This window comes from Meles meles, chromosome 5 (genome assembly GCF_922984935.1).
Source record: "Meles meles chromosome 5, mMelMel3.1 paternal haplotype, whole genome shotgun sequence".
NCBI classification, from domain to species: domain Eukaryota; kingdom Metazoa; phylum Chordata; class Mammalia; order Carnivora; family Mustelidae; genus Meles; species Meles meles.
Genome location: NC_060070.1, coordinates 129,837,625 through 129,856,058, shown reverse-complemented (window position 1 = coordinate 129,856,058; position 18,434 = coordinate 129,837,625). Strand labels below are relative to the sequence as shown.

Below are 18,434 nucleotides of genomic sequence, written 5' to 3'. Positions count from 1 at the left end.
GATTCAATCTTTCTATGAAAAAACAGAAATTGCCAAGTTGAGTTATGAAATAAAGCAAAAGAAAAAAACTGCCATGCCAGGAGAACTGTTTGAAAACAAGAATACCCGCGAAGGTTGATCACAGGGACACGGGAAGACCTCAGAAGAGAAAAGCAAGCCTGGATGAATAATGGGCTCAGCTGGAAGAGAATTCAGGGTAACCAGCTGTAGGACACCTGGTCCTGCCCAACAGGAAATATCGCCAGCTCACTCTGTCATAACTTCGTTTTATTACGGGAGCATCTTCTCTTTGCACGCGCGGGCAGACGTGGATGTGGCGTGAAGCGTCACTGCCCGAAGTACCAAGGAGGCGTGCAGTCGATGGGCTCTTCCTCCCAGATGGTTTTCAGCCGCTCGGCCCAGGACGCCACCATGGCCTTCCTCTCTTCTTCTGAGGCAATCTCGGGAGCAAAACTGATCTGTGGGGCGAGGACTTTAAATCCACAGAAGTGCAACGCCCCGTGCTGCGGCCACAAGGAAAGCAGAGAGCTGATCAGAAGCTGCATTCCTTCCGTGTCATTCAGGTAAACAATGAAAGGGGGGAAAGGACCTGAAATAAGCCTTCAAAGAAGAAAAGAACAACTTCACTGCTACCAGGTAACCAAAGACAACTGAACTGCCCTATACCCTTATGATGCGGGCAAGTGAGGTGAAGAACTCCTGGCAGCTGGAAACTTCCGATCCTAATTAAGATTCATCTGTAATCTTCGCTTCTGACTCAGACAGTAAACCTTATGGTTTTGATCGATTAGGCAAATTATGGTACATTCATACAGTGGATTATTCTAGAACAATGTGACATTATTCTAGCTCTGGTGTATACCCACCTATGGTTGTTCAAGATGTGTCAAGGGAAAATAATAAGAAATCTGAAGCAGTATTTGTGATATACCATTTATGTAAAAACATAAACATAATAACGCTAATAATAAAAAATACACATGTAAAAATACGTATGGACCGTAAGGAAGTACATCAAATTATTGAAAGTAATTATTTTTAGGGGGGATTAAGAGGACTTTCTATTTTTATATTTTATACTCTCACTCTTTTTTCCTAATATGTATTTTTGAAAACTGAAAAGAATATATAAAGATTTTTTAAAAACCAGAAGAATTTAAGCTTGGCTCATGACCCCTAAAGAGACAAGGACCTGTGGAGGAGGAAGTTCAGGCCTGTAAGTTATCACTTTCTCCCACAGAGCATCACAAAGTGAATCACTATCTTTTCAAAGACAGCTCTTACTAGAAATATCACTCTCCCCTCTCTGCACTCCTTGCCTTAAAACCCAGGCTTGCCCTACCAGGGGTAAGTCAGGGGGCAAGAGGTCCACAGGTCACTGTCCATATCTTTAAAGAAAGTTCACAAGCTGTTGAATATGTGATCTCCTACTGCTGGACAAATGTCCCTTTATAACATCCTGGAAGAATGGTTTGCCTCTAGGCTTCTGGGTTTCCTGGGAGCTTGGAGCCAGGATGGGGCCGCCTGACCCAGAGCCTGCTCCCTCTGCCCTGATCCCCAGCTCGGTCCCTCAGCAACGGGTGCCTCCCATGGGGACACCCCAGCCTGCCTGCACATGCACTGTCCCCCGCTGTCCCCTTCACAGACAGTCCAGGGGTGCACAAAGGCAGCTAGGTATCCACCTAAGAGCAGGCCCAGAGTCCCAGGAACCTGGGGAAGGGTGTGGGCTCTGGGGATGGGGCACAACCCCAGCTCCATGGACCATCACCTGTGGGAGGCGGGAGGCTGTCTGGGCTGCTGGCCCTGGGGCCCCTCTTGCCAGGGTCTGAGTGGGATGCTGCCTTCACAAAGCACCACCCGTCAGTATAGACAGTGCCCCAGTGCTCCACACACACTCACGGGGAAGATGGCAGCTAACCAAGTTCAGCTTAGCTTCCACCCAACAAAGTCAAAGGCTGTCATTATAATAAATATGTGTTTCCCTATTGGCCCACTTTTTCAGTGCTAAGTAAGGCATTTGAAAGGGCAAAATGTTTCAACTTCTTGTATTCAGGTGGAGTCAAAATGGTCTGGATTCCGGGATTCCATCACATCTCTGACTCCTGGTGGGGGTGGGCTGCAGGGGAAGTGGAGAGTGTGAGGGGTGCAGCGGGTACCTGGAGGGGCCACAGGAAGTATCGGAAATCTCCACTGACTCCGGTTTTCGTGTACATCTCAGCTGTGCTCCCCGTGGTTAGTGAGAGGAGGGCCAATTTATTCTGCGGTGGAGAAAATGAACCCATGTGACTCCAGCAGCAAGGTGCAGAAGGACCAGGAGGAACAGTCTGAGGTCAGTCCCTTCAGGAATGGACAAATGATAACATTCTCCTCGAACACACCCAGCTACAGGCAGCAACCACAGCTGCTGGGGACAGGGGAGGGACCAGACCGAGTGAACACGGGGCTCCGCTGCACCCCGACTTCTGGCAGACAGCAGGGTGTGATGCCGGGTGCAGACAGACGAGGCCCAGATGCTGACCGCCTGGGCTGCTGTGAGGGCCAATGAGGCAGCACGGCCCCTGGCCAGGACCAGTCACGTAATGGCAGCGTTACTTCACCATCCACAGCGGACCTCATGGCTCTACGGCTTCCTTACATGCCCTTATTTTCTGAGGCTTTTGGAATTAAGACATTATATTTCAGTAAGGAGTGAACTTAGTAAGAAATTCACTGCTACTGCATTGTGCACGCACTGGGTTCCATGCAATGCTCTCCCTGCCACACGCATCATGTTATCCCATTTTTCAAGGAGGAACGTGCAGCTGCGAGGTGAAGAGATGTGAGGCCCTGGTCAGCTCTGCATCGCAGTGCAGACGCCCTCTCCCGAGCCGGAGCTCACACCGTGGGGCCCACTGCAGCCCTCCCGCGACACCAACTCTGGGCCTTCCTTGGCCCCGCCGTGCAGTTCGCAGTGGATGCATCTATATCCCTTACTAGACAAAAGCCCCATGACCTCAGAAATGATGCTTTCCTCGGCCAAGTACAGTACACAGGGCTGGTGCTCAATCAGTGTTTGTTGATAAAAAAGCAAACTAGAAACAGGACTTGAGGAGACGCCCCCTACCAGTACGCAGAGATCTGTATCCTGGGGTACGTTACCTTGAGAAAACCGGCGTCGTAGAATCCTGGGATGTCAAAGGCAAAGCCCTGGCACAGGACCCTGTCCATCCAGCCCTTCAGGATAGCCGGCATGCCGAACCAGTACAGCGGGAACTGTGGACACAACACCAGGGAGAAACAGACACTGCAGGCTGCCTGACATGGCAGAAGGAATCCCACTGTCTTCCTCTTCCCAGGGGGCTGGGCAGGCGAGTATAACCAGAGGGTAGCACGACCGGGAGACTTTCTTCCCTTTCGCTTGGGGCCATGCAGTGTGGACAGGGTGATGGTGGGCAGGAGGGCAGAGCTGACCATGGTCCTGGTTGCTGTTACAGGTGGCTCTGTGTCCCCCGACCAGGACAGCCCCATCGGCTGGTCCTTGAGCAGATGGGGTGGTGCTAGGAAGTTCTGGACGCTAGCTCCGTGGCAGCAGTCCCTGTGATGGATCCAATCAAGGGGCACCAGAGAAAGGTATCTGGTCCTTTCCAGTTGCTGCCCTCTGGAAGTTAGACTGAGTTAAGTTCTGAGAAGCTCTGGATTTTGACACAAACGAAAGCCCTATAACCTCAGATTCCACACACCAGCAATAAGATCGAACTGAAGTCCACCCTGGTCTCCACAGAACCCCTACACTATATCCAGAATCATCATCAATGACAGGAGATGAGCAGAGAATGATCTGTTACCAAAGGCAGAGGGAAACCCGTGTTTCATGTGTTTTTGCTATAAATCTAACACAGGACTGAAATTTAGGCTCCACGGTCCACTAGTGTGTGATGCTGGCAAGTTACTTCACCTCCCCGTGCCTGCTTTTACTCATCTGGTAACAGGGCTAGTACACGTTACTAGGCCACAGCACAATGGGGAGGATTCCATGACATGAAACAGTGCTTAGAACAGAGTAAATGCTTGGTGAGTGATGGGGAGTAGTGATCACTACTAAAGCAGTAGTGAGGAATGAAGTTCTTATTAATGTTGAATGAAAAACAGTACACTTAACAATGCAGGCCCTCTGGGCAAAGCATCAGGAAAAGAGGAAAGGCAGAGGGAAAGGAGCTGTGAGGTGGAGTAGCAAAAAAGAAAGATGAGTACAGAAAGGACAGGCCTTGGCTTGCTTTAGCTATCCAGGAGTGCAGGAGCGGGGAGAACGGAGAGACGGGCTCCATGTGGTCACCTGACCCCAGGGGACAGGAAAGAAGAGTCAGAGAGCTCAGTATGATTCTGCTTGGACCATGGGTCCAGACTGCTGGGCCAGCCGTGATACAGCTTCACTGTCCCAGTGCAGCTACTATCCTGCGGATGACAAAGCATGGGGCAAGCACACGCAGTGGCACCGTGATTCAGCCACGCGGAATTAGGATGGAAACACGATTCGCATTCTGATCGGGTTAGCTGCTCCAGGTTGCCGGGGAAAGAAAGGGAAGGGGCCAGGAGAGGGTGTCTAGAGATAGCTAGCCTGGGTGGGGCAGAAGAGGAGGGCTGAAGCATTCCCTTCTCCCGTGCGGGGCTGGTTATTTTACCAAGAGTTTGTGAACTTTGCCTTCTGGACATGTTGTTTCACCCGGAAACTGGTCACATCCTCACCCCTCCCCCGCACGTGGGGGTCTTGTTCTCTCACCCACTCCCTGCCTTTCCTCTGTGTTGGAGACAGAGACAACTGGGACCCATCAGATCCATCTTGTTGATTCCGGACCTAGAGCCCCCAGTCCGTGGTGTGCAGCAAGAAGACAGAGCCCGCATGTGGGGAGCAGCAGAGGAGAATCAGAGCGAGAGGGCAAAAGGGTCCCTGAAGCCCAGCTAGCCTGTCCTTGGCTTCCACGAGACCCAAGGCATCAGGGCCCTGAAATTAAATTTCTTTTTTTTTAGTTGACTTGGATTTCTGTCAACCCGACAGCTCCCCCAAAGCACGTTTACTTTGCTGCCAGGCTCACCGTTCCCTCTGTGGGTACACATGCCTGTCTACCTGGGGAAGAGGGGGGTGGCCCAGATGAGTTAGAGACTACAGAAGCAGGATCCTGGCCCAGTTCTCTCTGCAGGGAGTCCTAGCCTGGGGCAATTTGTGAATGAGTACACAGGTGGGCTGGAGAGGAAACCAGTGATAGGAAGAAAACAAAAGACAACTTTCCTCTTAATAATTGAGATATTTAGGGCAGGAGTCAATTTGGACCAAATCACCTTGCGTCAACAAACCTGGTTTTCACGCAACCTCTGCCTGTGTGGGGTGGGGAGCAGAAGGGAATGAAGGCAACTCCCCCTGCATGATGGCAGATGCTTCTTAGAGCGCTGGGCTAAAGGGGAATTCCTTACTACTTACTTGGGAGTCAGGATTTTGAATGAACATTGGCTACACGGGTCTCCTTACCTAATTAGACATAAGTAAGTGTGCACAGGTGCTAACAACATTAATACCATTTCTTAGAAGTGTGCGACTCGGTATTTGGAAAGAACTTGTTCATGGAATGAATCTAATTTGTTATAATAATTGGAGACAAAACAAACCTGAAATATCACTAGATCAGCTTCCTGAACCTTTTTCTGTTCGTCAGTTATGTCACTGGCCAGACACTTCCTCTTAAAGGCTTCATATGCTTCCACCCCATAGTTGAAAAACTCAGGATTAGAGAGAGCACCTGGAGAGGAAAAGACCAAATGTTCTCACTCTCATATGCGCACCCACAGCCCATCCTGGCCAATCCCACTGGCATCCCCATTACCTGGACTCCCTAAAGCAAGTGGCCGGACATTCACTGAGACCCCACCAGGTGCTGGGCCCTGGGGGTCAGGCTATGGAAATAAAAAGAGAGGAAGCTACTGTTCTCACCTGGGACTCAAAGTCCAGTAAGAATAGATAATAACCACATGATGGATACACAAGACAACAGTCAAGCTAGCTCAGTCTAATGTTACTTCCAGAGAAGCCTCCCTTCTTACAATAAAGATGCATGTGGTCTAACCCAGTACAGCAGTGGTTAGCTCTGCTCGCTAGGGCTCGTGATGAGCTTTGTAAACCAGGCTTTGAAGATGGGCGGGAGTTCACCAGGTGCCCTGGAGGGAAGAGGCAGGACAGTCTGGGCATAAGACACAGAGAAGGCAGAGTGTCCAGCAACCGGGCCGGTCCAGGAAAGGGCCACCAGGAGGCAACCTCCAAAGCAATGGGTGAAAGGCCAGGGGGGCTGCAGGTGATGTGAGCAGAGATGAGCCAGGTCTTGTGAGCCTTCTCATGCAGCTTGAACTTCTCCTGCCTGTGGGGAGCCCTGTGGCGTAGGGGGGAAATACATGAATGCTCTGGAGAGGGTGTGCACGAGCTCAGTGTAGCTGCAGGGATGCAAGAGCGAGCCAGGTGGGGGAGGCACAGTTAGGCAGCAGCAGTGAGGGGTGGGAGAAGGGAGCTCCGGGTAGAACTTACAGCACTGCCCACGGCAACCAAAATGAAAAAGAAGTTATTTTGATCTATGCTTTTAACTGGGACCTTGTCAACAAAAAGGATTCATCAAAGGCACTGATCAGCATCAATCATAGCTTGCCATTCACTGAGGACCCCCTACCTATCAGGTGCTGTGCTCCACACACATTGCCCTTTCTATCTTTATAACAACGGGTAAGTGTAAGTCCCAGTCTACCAAAGAGGAAGCCGAGACTTTAGAGAGGCTGAGTGACTAGTTCCATACCACAGAGGTCTTGGTGGCAGCAGAGGTGGGACAACCAGGCCAGGTGTGAACCACTCCACCATATGGGGTCTGGAGAGGGGCAGACACACCCCCAGCCATGTGGAGAGGAAGCGAAAGGAAGACTGAATCCAAGCTCTTTAAATAGATTCATACTTTAGAAATAGGTCAATGTTCCCTGATTCCTCTTTTAATCTACCTGTATTTGATTTTCATCCAAAAAACACCTACTGAGTGTTTCCTGAAGATGAGGTTCTGTACTGCAGGAAAACCCAGAGGGCAACTGCTACAGGCAAGAGGTCATGTGCTCTCAGGCAGGTTCCAGGTAGGGTTTTGGCTAGTCACCATGTGTGGAACCTACAGCAGGCCAGGGGTGGTTCTGATGAAGGTGAACAGAGATGAAAAGAGGTGCGTAGGCCAAATATATTCCAGATAAATTTCAAAAGTAAATATCAAAGTAAAGGTACCTAAGTATCACTAGAAAGTAAGAATATTTTTGTAAGTGTGGGTATGGGGAGACCTTCCTAAGCAAGGCAGAAAACCCAGAGCCATAAAACAAAGACTGGCACAGAGCTCGAAATAAAAGGTGGGAACAACATAGATATAAATCAGCAGGGGAACTGGTGAGTAAGTTATATTACATCCCATGGAGTGCTATGCAATCATGTAAAACTTAAGACATCCCAAGATCTAAGTGAATAAAAAGCAAGTCCCATGACGTGGCACCATTTACATCTGTATCCATAGAATTTCGAAACTATAATTTACACGGATATGTACCCCTGTTGATATTTAAAGTAAGATCCACAACGATCTACACCAAAAAGTTAAACTAATTTGTCTTCATGGACAGGGTCGGACTATGGAGTATATATGAAAAGGGGCTGCACTTCTTACATTAATGTTCACCTTATTCACTGTATTTTAAAATATTTTTTATAATAAGCTTGTGTTACTTTATCCACTTAAAAACCAGTGGCTCCTTAACATAAGAGTCTGTTTTCCCAGTCCCTGCTCTGTTGTTCCTTAAGTGAAAATGAATGACTGATTTATTAAAACGGAAGAAAGACAAGAAGATACAGGATGTCGGCTATTACCATCAATATTAAATATTAAACCTTGGGATTATCACTAACACAATTATAAACAGAAAGAAATTAAAGGTATTGAATACTGGAAAGGCTGAGGTGAAATTATCATTATTTGCAGATGATCTGATGGTATATCCAGAAAGCCCCAGAGAATGAGCTAAAAATCTACTACAAACAGTAAGAAAATTAGTCATGGCTGGGTGCACACTCGCAGGCACACAAACAGGCACCCAGAGATTACCCCTCTCCACGCAGAGAAACGAAAACCAATTCAAGTATTGTGCAAGATCTATATGAAGAGCTGCAGGGTTGTTCAGGAAGACGGGAGCAAATGAAAAGTCATACCTTCTCCTGGGTGGGATCAGTATAATGGAAGTTCATCTGTAAGTTTTAATGGATCTCAATAAAGATATCATTGGGTTACTTTCTGAATCTGGAAAGTTAATTCAAAAGATTTTATAGAAAAGTAAAGTAAAACTAGCTAGAAAAATAGAAAATAAGGTGACCTAATTCTATCAGATACTGTATCACTTTCCAAAATAATTAAAGCCATGCTGTACTAAATCCATGAACAGACAGGAAAAAAACAAAACAAAACAAAACAAAACCCAACAGAATACAAAGTATAGAACAGAATCAAAGGTACATGAGAAGTGAAATCACAGTGAAGGTGGCATTTTAAATTAGGGGCTGGATCATGCAATAAATGATTATGAGACAACCAGTGCATTCTTAGAAAAAACACTGGACCCATACCAAAATAAATTTTAAGTAGGTAAAATACTTTTTTTAAAGCGAAATATGTCAAACAATAGACAAGACTATAAAATTTAAAAAAAAAATCTTAGAGTTAACATAAGCATGAAACAAAATCTAGAAGTCATGGAAGAAAAAGACTGATCAAAAGCCAACTAGGTAAATAAAATCCTGCATGGGAAAAAAAAAAAAACCAACATAAGCAAAGTCAAAACAAAACACATATTAAGTAAAAATTGTCTGTTTACAATTCATATCCCACATGAGAAACTAATTTTTTAATATAGAGAGAGCTGTTTTAAACCAATAAGAGACATAAGAGAAAAATGAGTAAAGAATACAAAATATTTAAATTTTGTTAATATAAACATTTATAAATATAAAATACTAATATAAAGCTAAAAGTATCTCACTTTTCAAAAAGAGTATTTTAGAAAATGTATTCAAAACATTGTAAAAAAAAAAAATTGTTGTAAAAAAAAAAAATCCAGTCAAGAAATGGGCAGAAGACATGACCAGACATTCATCCATAGAAGACATAAAAATGGCCAACAGACACATGAAAAATGCTCCACATCACTCGGCATCAGGGAAATACAAGTCAAAATCACAATGAGAGAACACTTCGTATCAGTCAGAATGGCTAAAATTAACAAGACAGCAAACAACAAGTGCTGGAGAGGATGTGGAGAAAGGGGAACCCTCTTACACTGTTGGTGGGAATGCAAGCTGGTGCAGCCACTTTGGAAAACAGTATACAGGTTTCTCGAAAAGTTAAAAATAGAGCTACCCTAAGACTCAGCAACTGCACTACTAGATATTTTTCCAGAGGATACAAACACAGTGATTTGGAGGGGCACCTGCACCCCAATGTATACAGCAGCAATGTCCACGATAGCCAAACTATGGAAAGAGCTGAGCTGTGCATCGACAGAGGATTGGATAAAGAAGATGTGGTCTGTGTATACAATGGAAAAGCACTCAGCCATCAAAAAGAAATCTTGCCATTTGCAACATAATGAATGGAAATAGAGAATATTATGCTAAGGGAAATAAGTAAGTCAGAGAAAGACAAATACCATATGATTTCCCTCATATGTGGAATTTAAGAGACAAAACAGATGAACACAGGGGAAGGGAAGGAAAAATTAAATAAGATGAAAATAGAGAGGGAGACAAACCACAAGAGACTCTCAACTACAAGAAACAAACTGAGGGTTGCTGGAGGGGAGGTGGGTGGGGGATGGGGTAACTGGGTGATGGACATGAAGGAGGGCACTTGGTGTAATGAGCACGGAGTGTTAGATGCAACTGATGAATCACTGAACGCTACCTCTGAAACTAATAATAATAATTAAAAAAATACTAGGAAAAAACCCCCCAAAAATCCCCTCATGCTGTATACCTTAAATATATATAACTTTCGTCAACTATGTCTCAATGCAGCTGCGAAAAAGAGAAAATTCTTCTTACATAAACACAGGCAGTAAAGCTTACTTACAATGAGAGAAAGGCAAATCAGAACTATACTGGGAGGCCATTGTTCACCTGACAGTCTGGAAATTATCAAAATCGGTCATGCAGAGGAAATGAGCACTTGCAAACATGTTGGTGTGACTGTAAACTGGTCCATTTACCATCTGATATTATCTACGAAAACCAAGACTGCACCTTCCCTCTGACCAGCCATTCTACCTCTAGATACACCTGGATATGTAGAAAAACACGCATGGCCATGATTCTTCCTTGTAGCTCTGTGTGTAACAGGAAAAGATCAGGAATGATCTGAAATGCTCCAGGCAGTAGGGGCTACTTGAACTATAACACCTCCACACAATGAATACTCTGGGCAGTAGAAACACATGCAATGTGCAACACCTGTAAAATATGCTACCGTTTTGAAACAAAGTGGAGAGGAAATGGAGACTATCCCTGTAATTGCGTTGCATAGCACAGATAACTCTGGAGGGACACAGAGACGAGTGAGCACCCTGGTGGGACAGGGATGAGAAAAAGATCTGTCATGTAGACTCTCCCGACTTGAGAACTGGGTACCGTGTACAGTGGTTAGTTTTGTCAAAATATTTTTTCCATTAAAAAATTAGAAAAAACAACGTTAAAAGAAACAGGGGTGCCAGGGTGGCTCAGTTGGTTAAGCGTCTGCCTTCGGCTCAGGTCATGGGGATTGAGCCCCTCATCAGGCTCCCTGCTCAGCAGGGGAGTCTGCTTTTCTCTCTGCCCTTCACCCTGCTCGTGCTCTGTCTCTCTCTCAAATAAATAAATAAACAAATAAATAAATAAATAAATAAAATCTCACCCCAAAATTCAAACAACAAACACCATTCAGCCCGACTCACCGATGACATCCTTCCTGGTGGCGCGCGGCTCGAAGTCCATGGCGTACAGATCGGAGACGGTGATGGTGCAGCCCTGCTTGCTGAGTTCCTCCACTGCTACTTTCTTCAAGGACCCATTTAAAGACCTGGGTTCTTGATGGGCATAGACAATGAGCACTTTCTTGCCTGTATCGGAAAAGAAATGATTTTTCCTGAAGAACGATTCCTCTTGGTCAAAATTCCAAGAAGACCAAGATAACAACAAAACGTGTAGTTGGATCACAGGTTCAAGTTCGGAAATACCAACCTTTGTCACAGGTAAGAGTTTGAACGTAATGAACAGTTTTAAAAGTCCAGTTATAACATAGCTCGTGGTTGCCTGAGTTTACTAATGCACAGATATAAAATGGGTCAAATCAGGATGCCTCACAAATAACATCATGAATTTCTTGAAAGGCCCAAGCTATAGCAGTTATCTTCTCTCAGAGGTTTCTGCCCTGTTGACGAACACCAAAAGTGAAAGCTACCATGACGAATTTCTCCAGCTAACCCTACTTTGGCAAGCATCGGCTACGGACAGCTCTGTCTCCTTCTCCCTCAGGCCCACAGAAATGGGATGAGTAAACCAGGCAGGGAAAATCAGACCCCTAACCCCAGAGGGAGGCAGGGTCTAGATGGAGCCCACTTTGAGTGACAAGGCTGGTGTAAAGGCTCTATGAAAAGTCTTAGCTTTACAGGTCCTGCCTGTGTCATTAACACCAACAGCCTCTGAAGCAACATCTCCCTCGTTCAGAAGATTCTGGGAGGTCATGTACTGATTTATTCTGGGAGGTGGCTTTGGTCATCTGCTTAAATTTGCCCTCGGTATCGTCAAAGACCAAAATGTTTGAACTCTTTTTTTTTTTTTTTTAAGATTTTATTTATTTATTTGACAGACAGAGATCACTAGTAGGCAGAGGCAGACAGAGAGAGAGGGGGAAGCAGGCTCCCTGCTGAGCAGAGAGCCTGATGCGGGGCTCGATCCCAGGACCCTGAGATCATGACCTGAGCCGAAGGCAGAGGCTTTAACCCACTAAGTCACCCAGGCGCCCCTAAAATGTCTGAACTCTTGATTTAAATTTTTCGTTTTAGGCCCCTAAGGAGGAAATACCAATGTTAGTTTGAAGCAGTTTCAGGCACTCAACTGGGTGCAAAGGTTGGATTCAAGGGCTTAGGTTAATGGTTAACATTTTTATTTTAACGTCTCAGACTCACTGGTGACACAGGAACTCTACCAATGGATACAAATGAAACATCCACATCAGTGGTTCTCAGGTGGGGGTGGTATCCCCTCCCAGGGGGACAGCTCGCAATGTCTGGAGACACTCTGGGTTGTCACCGCTAGGGAGAGTGCAGCTGGCATCTGGTGGATAGATATGGGGAGAGCTGCTAGACATCCTACAATGGACAGGACACACAACACCAAAGGGTCACTGGCCCAGGATGTCAGTAATGCTCAGGGTCAGAAGCCCGAGTCTACACCAGACTGTGTCAAGTAAGGTGGGTCCTTACATTCTAAAATGAAGAATTTTTGACAGAGAAAGAGAAAGCACAATTAGGGGAGCAGCAGGCAGAGGGAGAGGGAGAAGCAGGCTTTCTGCTGAGCAGAGAGCCCAATATGGGGCTCGATCCCAGGACCCTGGGATCATGACCTGAGCCGAAGGCAGATGCTTAACCGACTGAGCCACCTTAGTGTCCCCTTGAAATTAAGAATTTTTATGCCATACTGTTGAGAGGAAAAATGAGCTGCAGAATGGTGTGTGTGTGTGTGTTGAGCAGGGACAAGAATAAAAATTGAGTTATGCTGAATTTTAAACCATGGTTACTCCTGAGGTTCATTCACTCAGTATAAGTATTTATGAGCACTACCATAGCCTGGGTATCATTCCAGAGACTAGAGGCAGAGCAAAAACAAGATAAGCATGGCTCTCATTTTTGAGGAACTTATAGTCTGGTGGGGTTTGAAATGCAAAATCAAACAAGAAAATACAAAACAAGATAATCCAAATAGTGATTCATGTTAAAAACAAAACATTTCAGTGTTGTTTGGGTTTTTATAACATATTTAATTTCTAATTAAAGTGTTGTTTTTTTTTTTTTAAAGAAAAGCTTATCTCCCCCATAGGTAACAGTCACCTGCCATGTTCTAAGATGACGAATTCTTCCGCTCTGACTACTACCAAAGGGAGAGTCTGCTGTTAATTCTGGGCACAGAAGGATTCAGAGGGAGAGCTGCAGGCTTTCAGCTGCAGTCGGTCGCTCTGCTCAGCAACACCAACAACCTGGAAGAGAACACAAACACGTGAGGGAAGGGGACAGATGTGGTTAGGTCAGTGTACCAACGGCAAGCCTCAGGAAGGACGTGCAGATGCGTCTGAAAAAAACTTTCTCAAGAGGGGCAAGGAACCACCTGGAGATTTCAGCCTCAGAGGACAAATCACGCAGGATGCCAAAACCAAGACTTTTTTTTTTTGAGGACTCGGAACCTTCCATGAAGGTAGTCAAAATAAAGAGGTCCTAGAAAACGAGATATGATAAGAAGCAGGAAACATGCTTCTGTGTCCTTCCTCCTCCTCCCACATTTCCATGTCCCTACCCACCAGTAATCAGCACAGCGGAATAGATGAAGGTCAGGGGTGTTGGTCAGAAATTCTGTTACCATGCCTACTGCGGTCTGCAAAGTCCCAGCAAGGCTGAGAAGAGCAAGACAGACAAGACAGACATATGGTGGCCTGAACGTAATAAGGCTCTGGAAAAATATTAGTTCTCCCGAGAAGGCCTCAAAGGCACAAGAGAAGCCTGAATCCTTACTCCTGGCTAGCCAGCTCTTAAATAATCAGCTTCATTCTGGGAAAGACAAGACCCCTCCAACAAACCTGCTCCCTCTGCCAGAAGAAACAGCCCACACAGAGCCTGTGGCTCAGGGTCAGTGTGGAGGTGCTGTGGGATGCATGTTGTATCAAATGACAATTTTTTTAAAAGATTTTATTTATTTGATACAAAAAGAGAGAATACAAGCAGGCAGAGCAGCAAGCAGAGGGAGAGGGAGAAGCAGACTCCCCATGGAGCAGGGAGCCTTATGTGGGGCTCGATCCCAGGACCCTGGCATCATGACCTGAGCCAAAGGCAGCTGCTTGACCAACTGAGCCACCAAGGCGCCCCATCAAATGACAATTTGAACATATCAGTGCATCTTTATCGGGTAACAAGAAGAACAGAGAGACAGAAATCAGGCTTATCCATGGTCACGACTAGAATCTGGAGCAGGGCCTGAATTAGCTCTTCCTGGGCTGTCCAGGAGCCCTGGGTCAAGGGCTGAGGTATGCAGAATGCTGCCAAGAAGTGAGGGTGGGCTTTGGGGGAACAGGCTTTGGCCCAGGTTGGGCGACCCAGGGACAGAAAGAAAAAGAGATTTAAATAATAGTGACCGGAACTGAGTCGAGGGCAGGCAGAATGCTTAACTGGAGCTGAGGCAAAGAGCCCTGGTCAGACAGAGGGTGGGAACTCCAACACCATCATACCTCAAAGGTGAGTTTAAATCCTGCCCATTTGCTCAAGTTGACTACTGACTGAACAGTTGGGAATCTGCATCTTTGGCTACCCAAGATCCCCTCCTGTTTTTCACCAACAGTCCCTGAATTTATCCAGGTGTCAGTGGATCCAGCTAATCCCTCCACTTCCCAGTCTTCCGCTCAGGGGTGGCCAAAGAAGTGAAGCAGAAGCCATTACATGTGGCTCCAAGGACATATCCTTAAAGGGGCTAACCTAGGGGACGAGGAGGGTGGGGGCACCATTTCAGCCCTTGCCACTGGTCTTCCTCCGAGCCGCACTGTGGAATGACAGCTAGGGTTCTGTCATTAATTTGTTGTCATGGGGGAAGACGCTCTGGACTAAGGACGGCAGCGCAGAGATATGAAAGGAACCTGGATTCCTGATGCTTCCTTGGGGCTGTGAGATGGTTCTGAACTGCAACCTTCAGACTTCTTCATATGGGAGAGCAAAGGTGGAATCGTGATTAAGCCACCTGGAGTTGACTGTCCATCAACAGCAGTGCATGGAACATAATTCCAATCTATGCATTCGTTCAGCTGGGTCACCGACTCATAGGAGGACCCTGGCCAAGTACTGCGCCCGCCTGGGGAGGCCACAGCAGTGACCAAGACAGGCAAGAATGGAACTTTATACTCTCAGCTGGGGGAGGGGGAAGCTGGGCAGACAAAACCAGCAGGCAAAGAAGGCAACCATAATATTCAAGATAGTGGTAAGTACTAATAATAATGCTAAGTAACAGCAATAGTGATAAGAAAACAAAGTCCTTTTGTGACTAAAATGGCATGGGATACATCTGCTATTTTAGATAGGCGCTCCAGGAAAGTATCTCTGGGATGTGAATGATGTTACGGCCCAGTCATGCAAGTATCAGAGGTTTAGGCAGAGGGGACGGCAAGAAAGAGGCCTGAGGTAGGAACTGGCCTGGAGTGTTCAAGAAAGCCTGTTTGACTGGCCTGCGGCTTTAAAAAAAAAAAAAAAAAAAAAAATTGGATGGTGGGAGATGTGGTCAGAGAGGTGAGGTGGGGTCTATAGGCTGGGGAAAGGATCTTACTCAGCCTAACAGCGAGCCACTGGAGCATCTTAAGCAGGAGAATGGTAGGATCTGATTACTTTTTTTTTTTTTAAGATTTTATTTATTTGATAGAGACAGAGAGATCACACGTAGGCAGAGAGGCAGGCAGAGACAGACGGCGAAGCAGGCTCCCCGCTGAGCAGAGAGCCCGATGCAGGGCTCCATCCCAGGACCCTGAGATCATGACCTGAGCCAAAGGTAGAGGCTCAAGCCACTGAGCCACCCAGGCGCCCGGATCTGATTACTTTTTAAAAGGTTATCAGTGTCACGGCTGGCTTTGGGAACACCTTATCCTGAGATTCTATTTGGGTTTGGATAAAATGCTTTAATTTTGATGCCCACAACAAGGCATGCATTCTTTTGCATCCCCAGGCCTCTCCATTCACTGCTGTTTTGCTTGGCCCAGTTTCCATATTTGAGTTCATCACTCCCCATCTTGTCCATTCTTTTATTTGTAGAGGGTAAGACACAGACCCAGGAAGTGAACGACTTGTAAAAAATCGGAGAAGAGACTCCAAGCCAGGCTCCTTACTAGCTGTCCAGTGCTCTTCACCGCTCTCCCCGTTCACGTTCCTTAACTCCCTCCTGCACAGAGGCAGAAGAGACAGATGTTAGGAAGAAGGCACTTACCTAGCTCAATAAGAAAAAGGAACCATGCGGTGTGAAAGTTAATAAAGGGAAGTATCATTTGAAGTGGAGTCAGGACACCCCATAGGGGGACCTCTCACCCATACACTTCCCCTCACAGCTAACCTTACATTCCTGAACAGGAAGATGTTCATTTCACAGCCCCAGTGGGAAGAAGAAAGATTTTTTTTTTCTCCTTGCCCAGCAACAGTCCAGTTAGTAAGAAACTACCACAACTCAGCCCACCAGAAAGGATCACCACCCTGAACTCTTCCCTTCCTCCAAGAGGCTCAACAGACCTTTGTTCAAATCAGTTCTTCCCAAATTCCTCCTTTTCCTCTATAAAGTAATGTTCCTCTGTTCCTCTCCTTTGTTCTCCAGACTGATCTATGGTTTGCCATAGCCTGCAGGTCCCACATTGGAATTCCTCTGCAATTCCTGAATACACTCATTTTGCTAGTAAAATAACCGTTTTTAGTTTTTTGTTTTTGTTTTTTTGGTCAACAGGTTATTAAACTATATATACCATACCAAATGGGCTCTGATATTTTTATGCATATTATTTCATCTTAATCCGCAGAGTACCCAGAAACTATTTTATAATATTTTCATTTTATTTCTGTGAAAATTAATAAAAGGAAGGGTCATTTAGAGTGGAGTCGGGGGCCAGCAGAAGTATTCCTCACAGGTTACCGCTTGGTCAACCGCAGATCCAAGCAGAAGAGACAGATGCACTTTGCAGAGAGTTACTACCTAAGTGTCCCAGCAGGAAGTAGAAAGGTTTCCTCTTGGCCCAGCAACAGTCCAGCCAATGGGAGGCAGTCATATTCAGCCAATAAGAAGCCAGTATACTTGAAACTCTGGCGTTGCTCCAGTGGACTTTCTGGTCCTAACAGCCTCCCCCAACTCCCCTCTTCCAGCATTCCTCCCGTTCCTTCTGGACACTTGCCTATGGCTTTACCTGAGCTTGCTTGTTCCAGACGGCAAATCTCTGCAGTTCCCAAATAACCCCCCCCCCCTTTTTTTTGGCTAGCAAAATAACTGTCACTTTTATTTTTAAGGTTAAGAGTTTTTTGTTGTTTTTTTTTAAAATACTTTATTTATTTGACAGAGAGAAATCACAACTAGGCAGAGAGGCAGGCAGAGAGAGAGGAAGAAGCAGGCTCCCCGCGGAGCAGAGAGCCCGATGCGCGGCTCGATCCCAGGACCCTGAGACCATGACCTGAGCCGAAGGCAGAGGCCCCAACCCACTGAGCCACCCAGGCGCCCCAGGTTAAGAGTTTTTTTCTAAGTATCAAGTATTTTTAAGTTAAGATAACATCTCAACATGTATGCATGCCCAAATGTGCGCATTTCTCTTACTGGGCACCCAAGTTATTCCTGTGTCCCCTCCCAACTATAAACGGCACTGCTGGCCGATGTCTCCTTTAATACATATTCCTTTTCATTCCTTTAGCTAATATTCTCAGGAAGACAAAAGGCTGAAGACCATTTTTCTAGGATCTGCTACAGACAGCCAGGAGCCAAAACAGAGGCGGCCCCCTGCGGCCAGCACAGCCCTGGCCGGTGCTCCGCAGGCCTAAATGATGGCACGCCCTGTCCACACCGACCCTGGGCTGCCCTGTTTCATTTTTAACACGAGGGTAATCACACTACGTACCTCCTAGGGCAGAGGGCCCGTTAGAGGAGATGATTCTGCTAAACACAACCCGACCTAGCACGCGGTAAGAGGTAAGTACAATGCCAGGGTCCCAGAGTGAATGGCCCGCGGCGCGGACCGCAGCGTCCCGGAAAGTGCCCCCCCCCACCCCCACCCCGCCCCCGCGCCCGCGCCCACGCCCACGCCCCGCACCCTGGCGAGGGAAGGCCTTCACCTTGAGGGCAGCGCAGGACCCGGAGAAGCAGCTGCAGGTCTCAGACCTCCGCCTTCAGGAGCTAAGCTCCCGGCGTCCGAACTAGCTTCCAGCCCCCGGGGCCCTGCACTCTCACACGTCCGCGGGGCGACAAGCTGCGGCTGCGCTCTCCGCCGCCAGGCCGCGTGCACCGGCGCTGCCCCGCGCGTCCTCAGAGCCCTGGCACTCCCCCATCCCAGCACCGCCCCCCGCACCGCCCCCCGCCTGGGCGGTCCTGACCTGCGCCCCGCCCCACACCTCTAGCA

The 18,434-nt window shown here is 46.9% G+C and overlaps 1 protein-coding gene across 1 annotated transcript; it reads right to left on the bottom strand.

The window, feature by feature from the left end:
- Positions 1 to 249: 249 nt before the first annotated feature.
- Positions 250 to 18,351, bottom strand: NQO2 (N-ribosyldihydronicotinamide:quinone reductase 2). The gene is made up of 7 exons (XM_046005932.1): positions 18,151 to 18,351; positions 13,162 to 13,307; positions 11,008 to 11,172; positions 5,638 to 5,768; positions 3,139 to 3,252; positions 2,157 to 2,258; positions 250 to 503 (listed from the first exon to the last, which is right to left on the bottom strand). Exons 2-7 carry the CDS (start codon positions 13,166 to 13,168, stop codon positions 327 to 329), a joined length of 696 nt encoding a protein of 231 aa, XP_045861888.1. The 5' UTR covers positions 13,169 to 13,307; positions 18,151 to 18,351; the 3' UTR covers positions 250 to 326.
- Between the last annotated feature and the right edge of the window lie 83 nt (positions 18,352 to 18,434).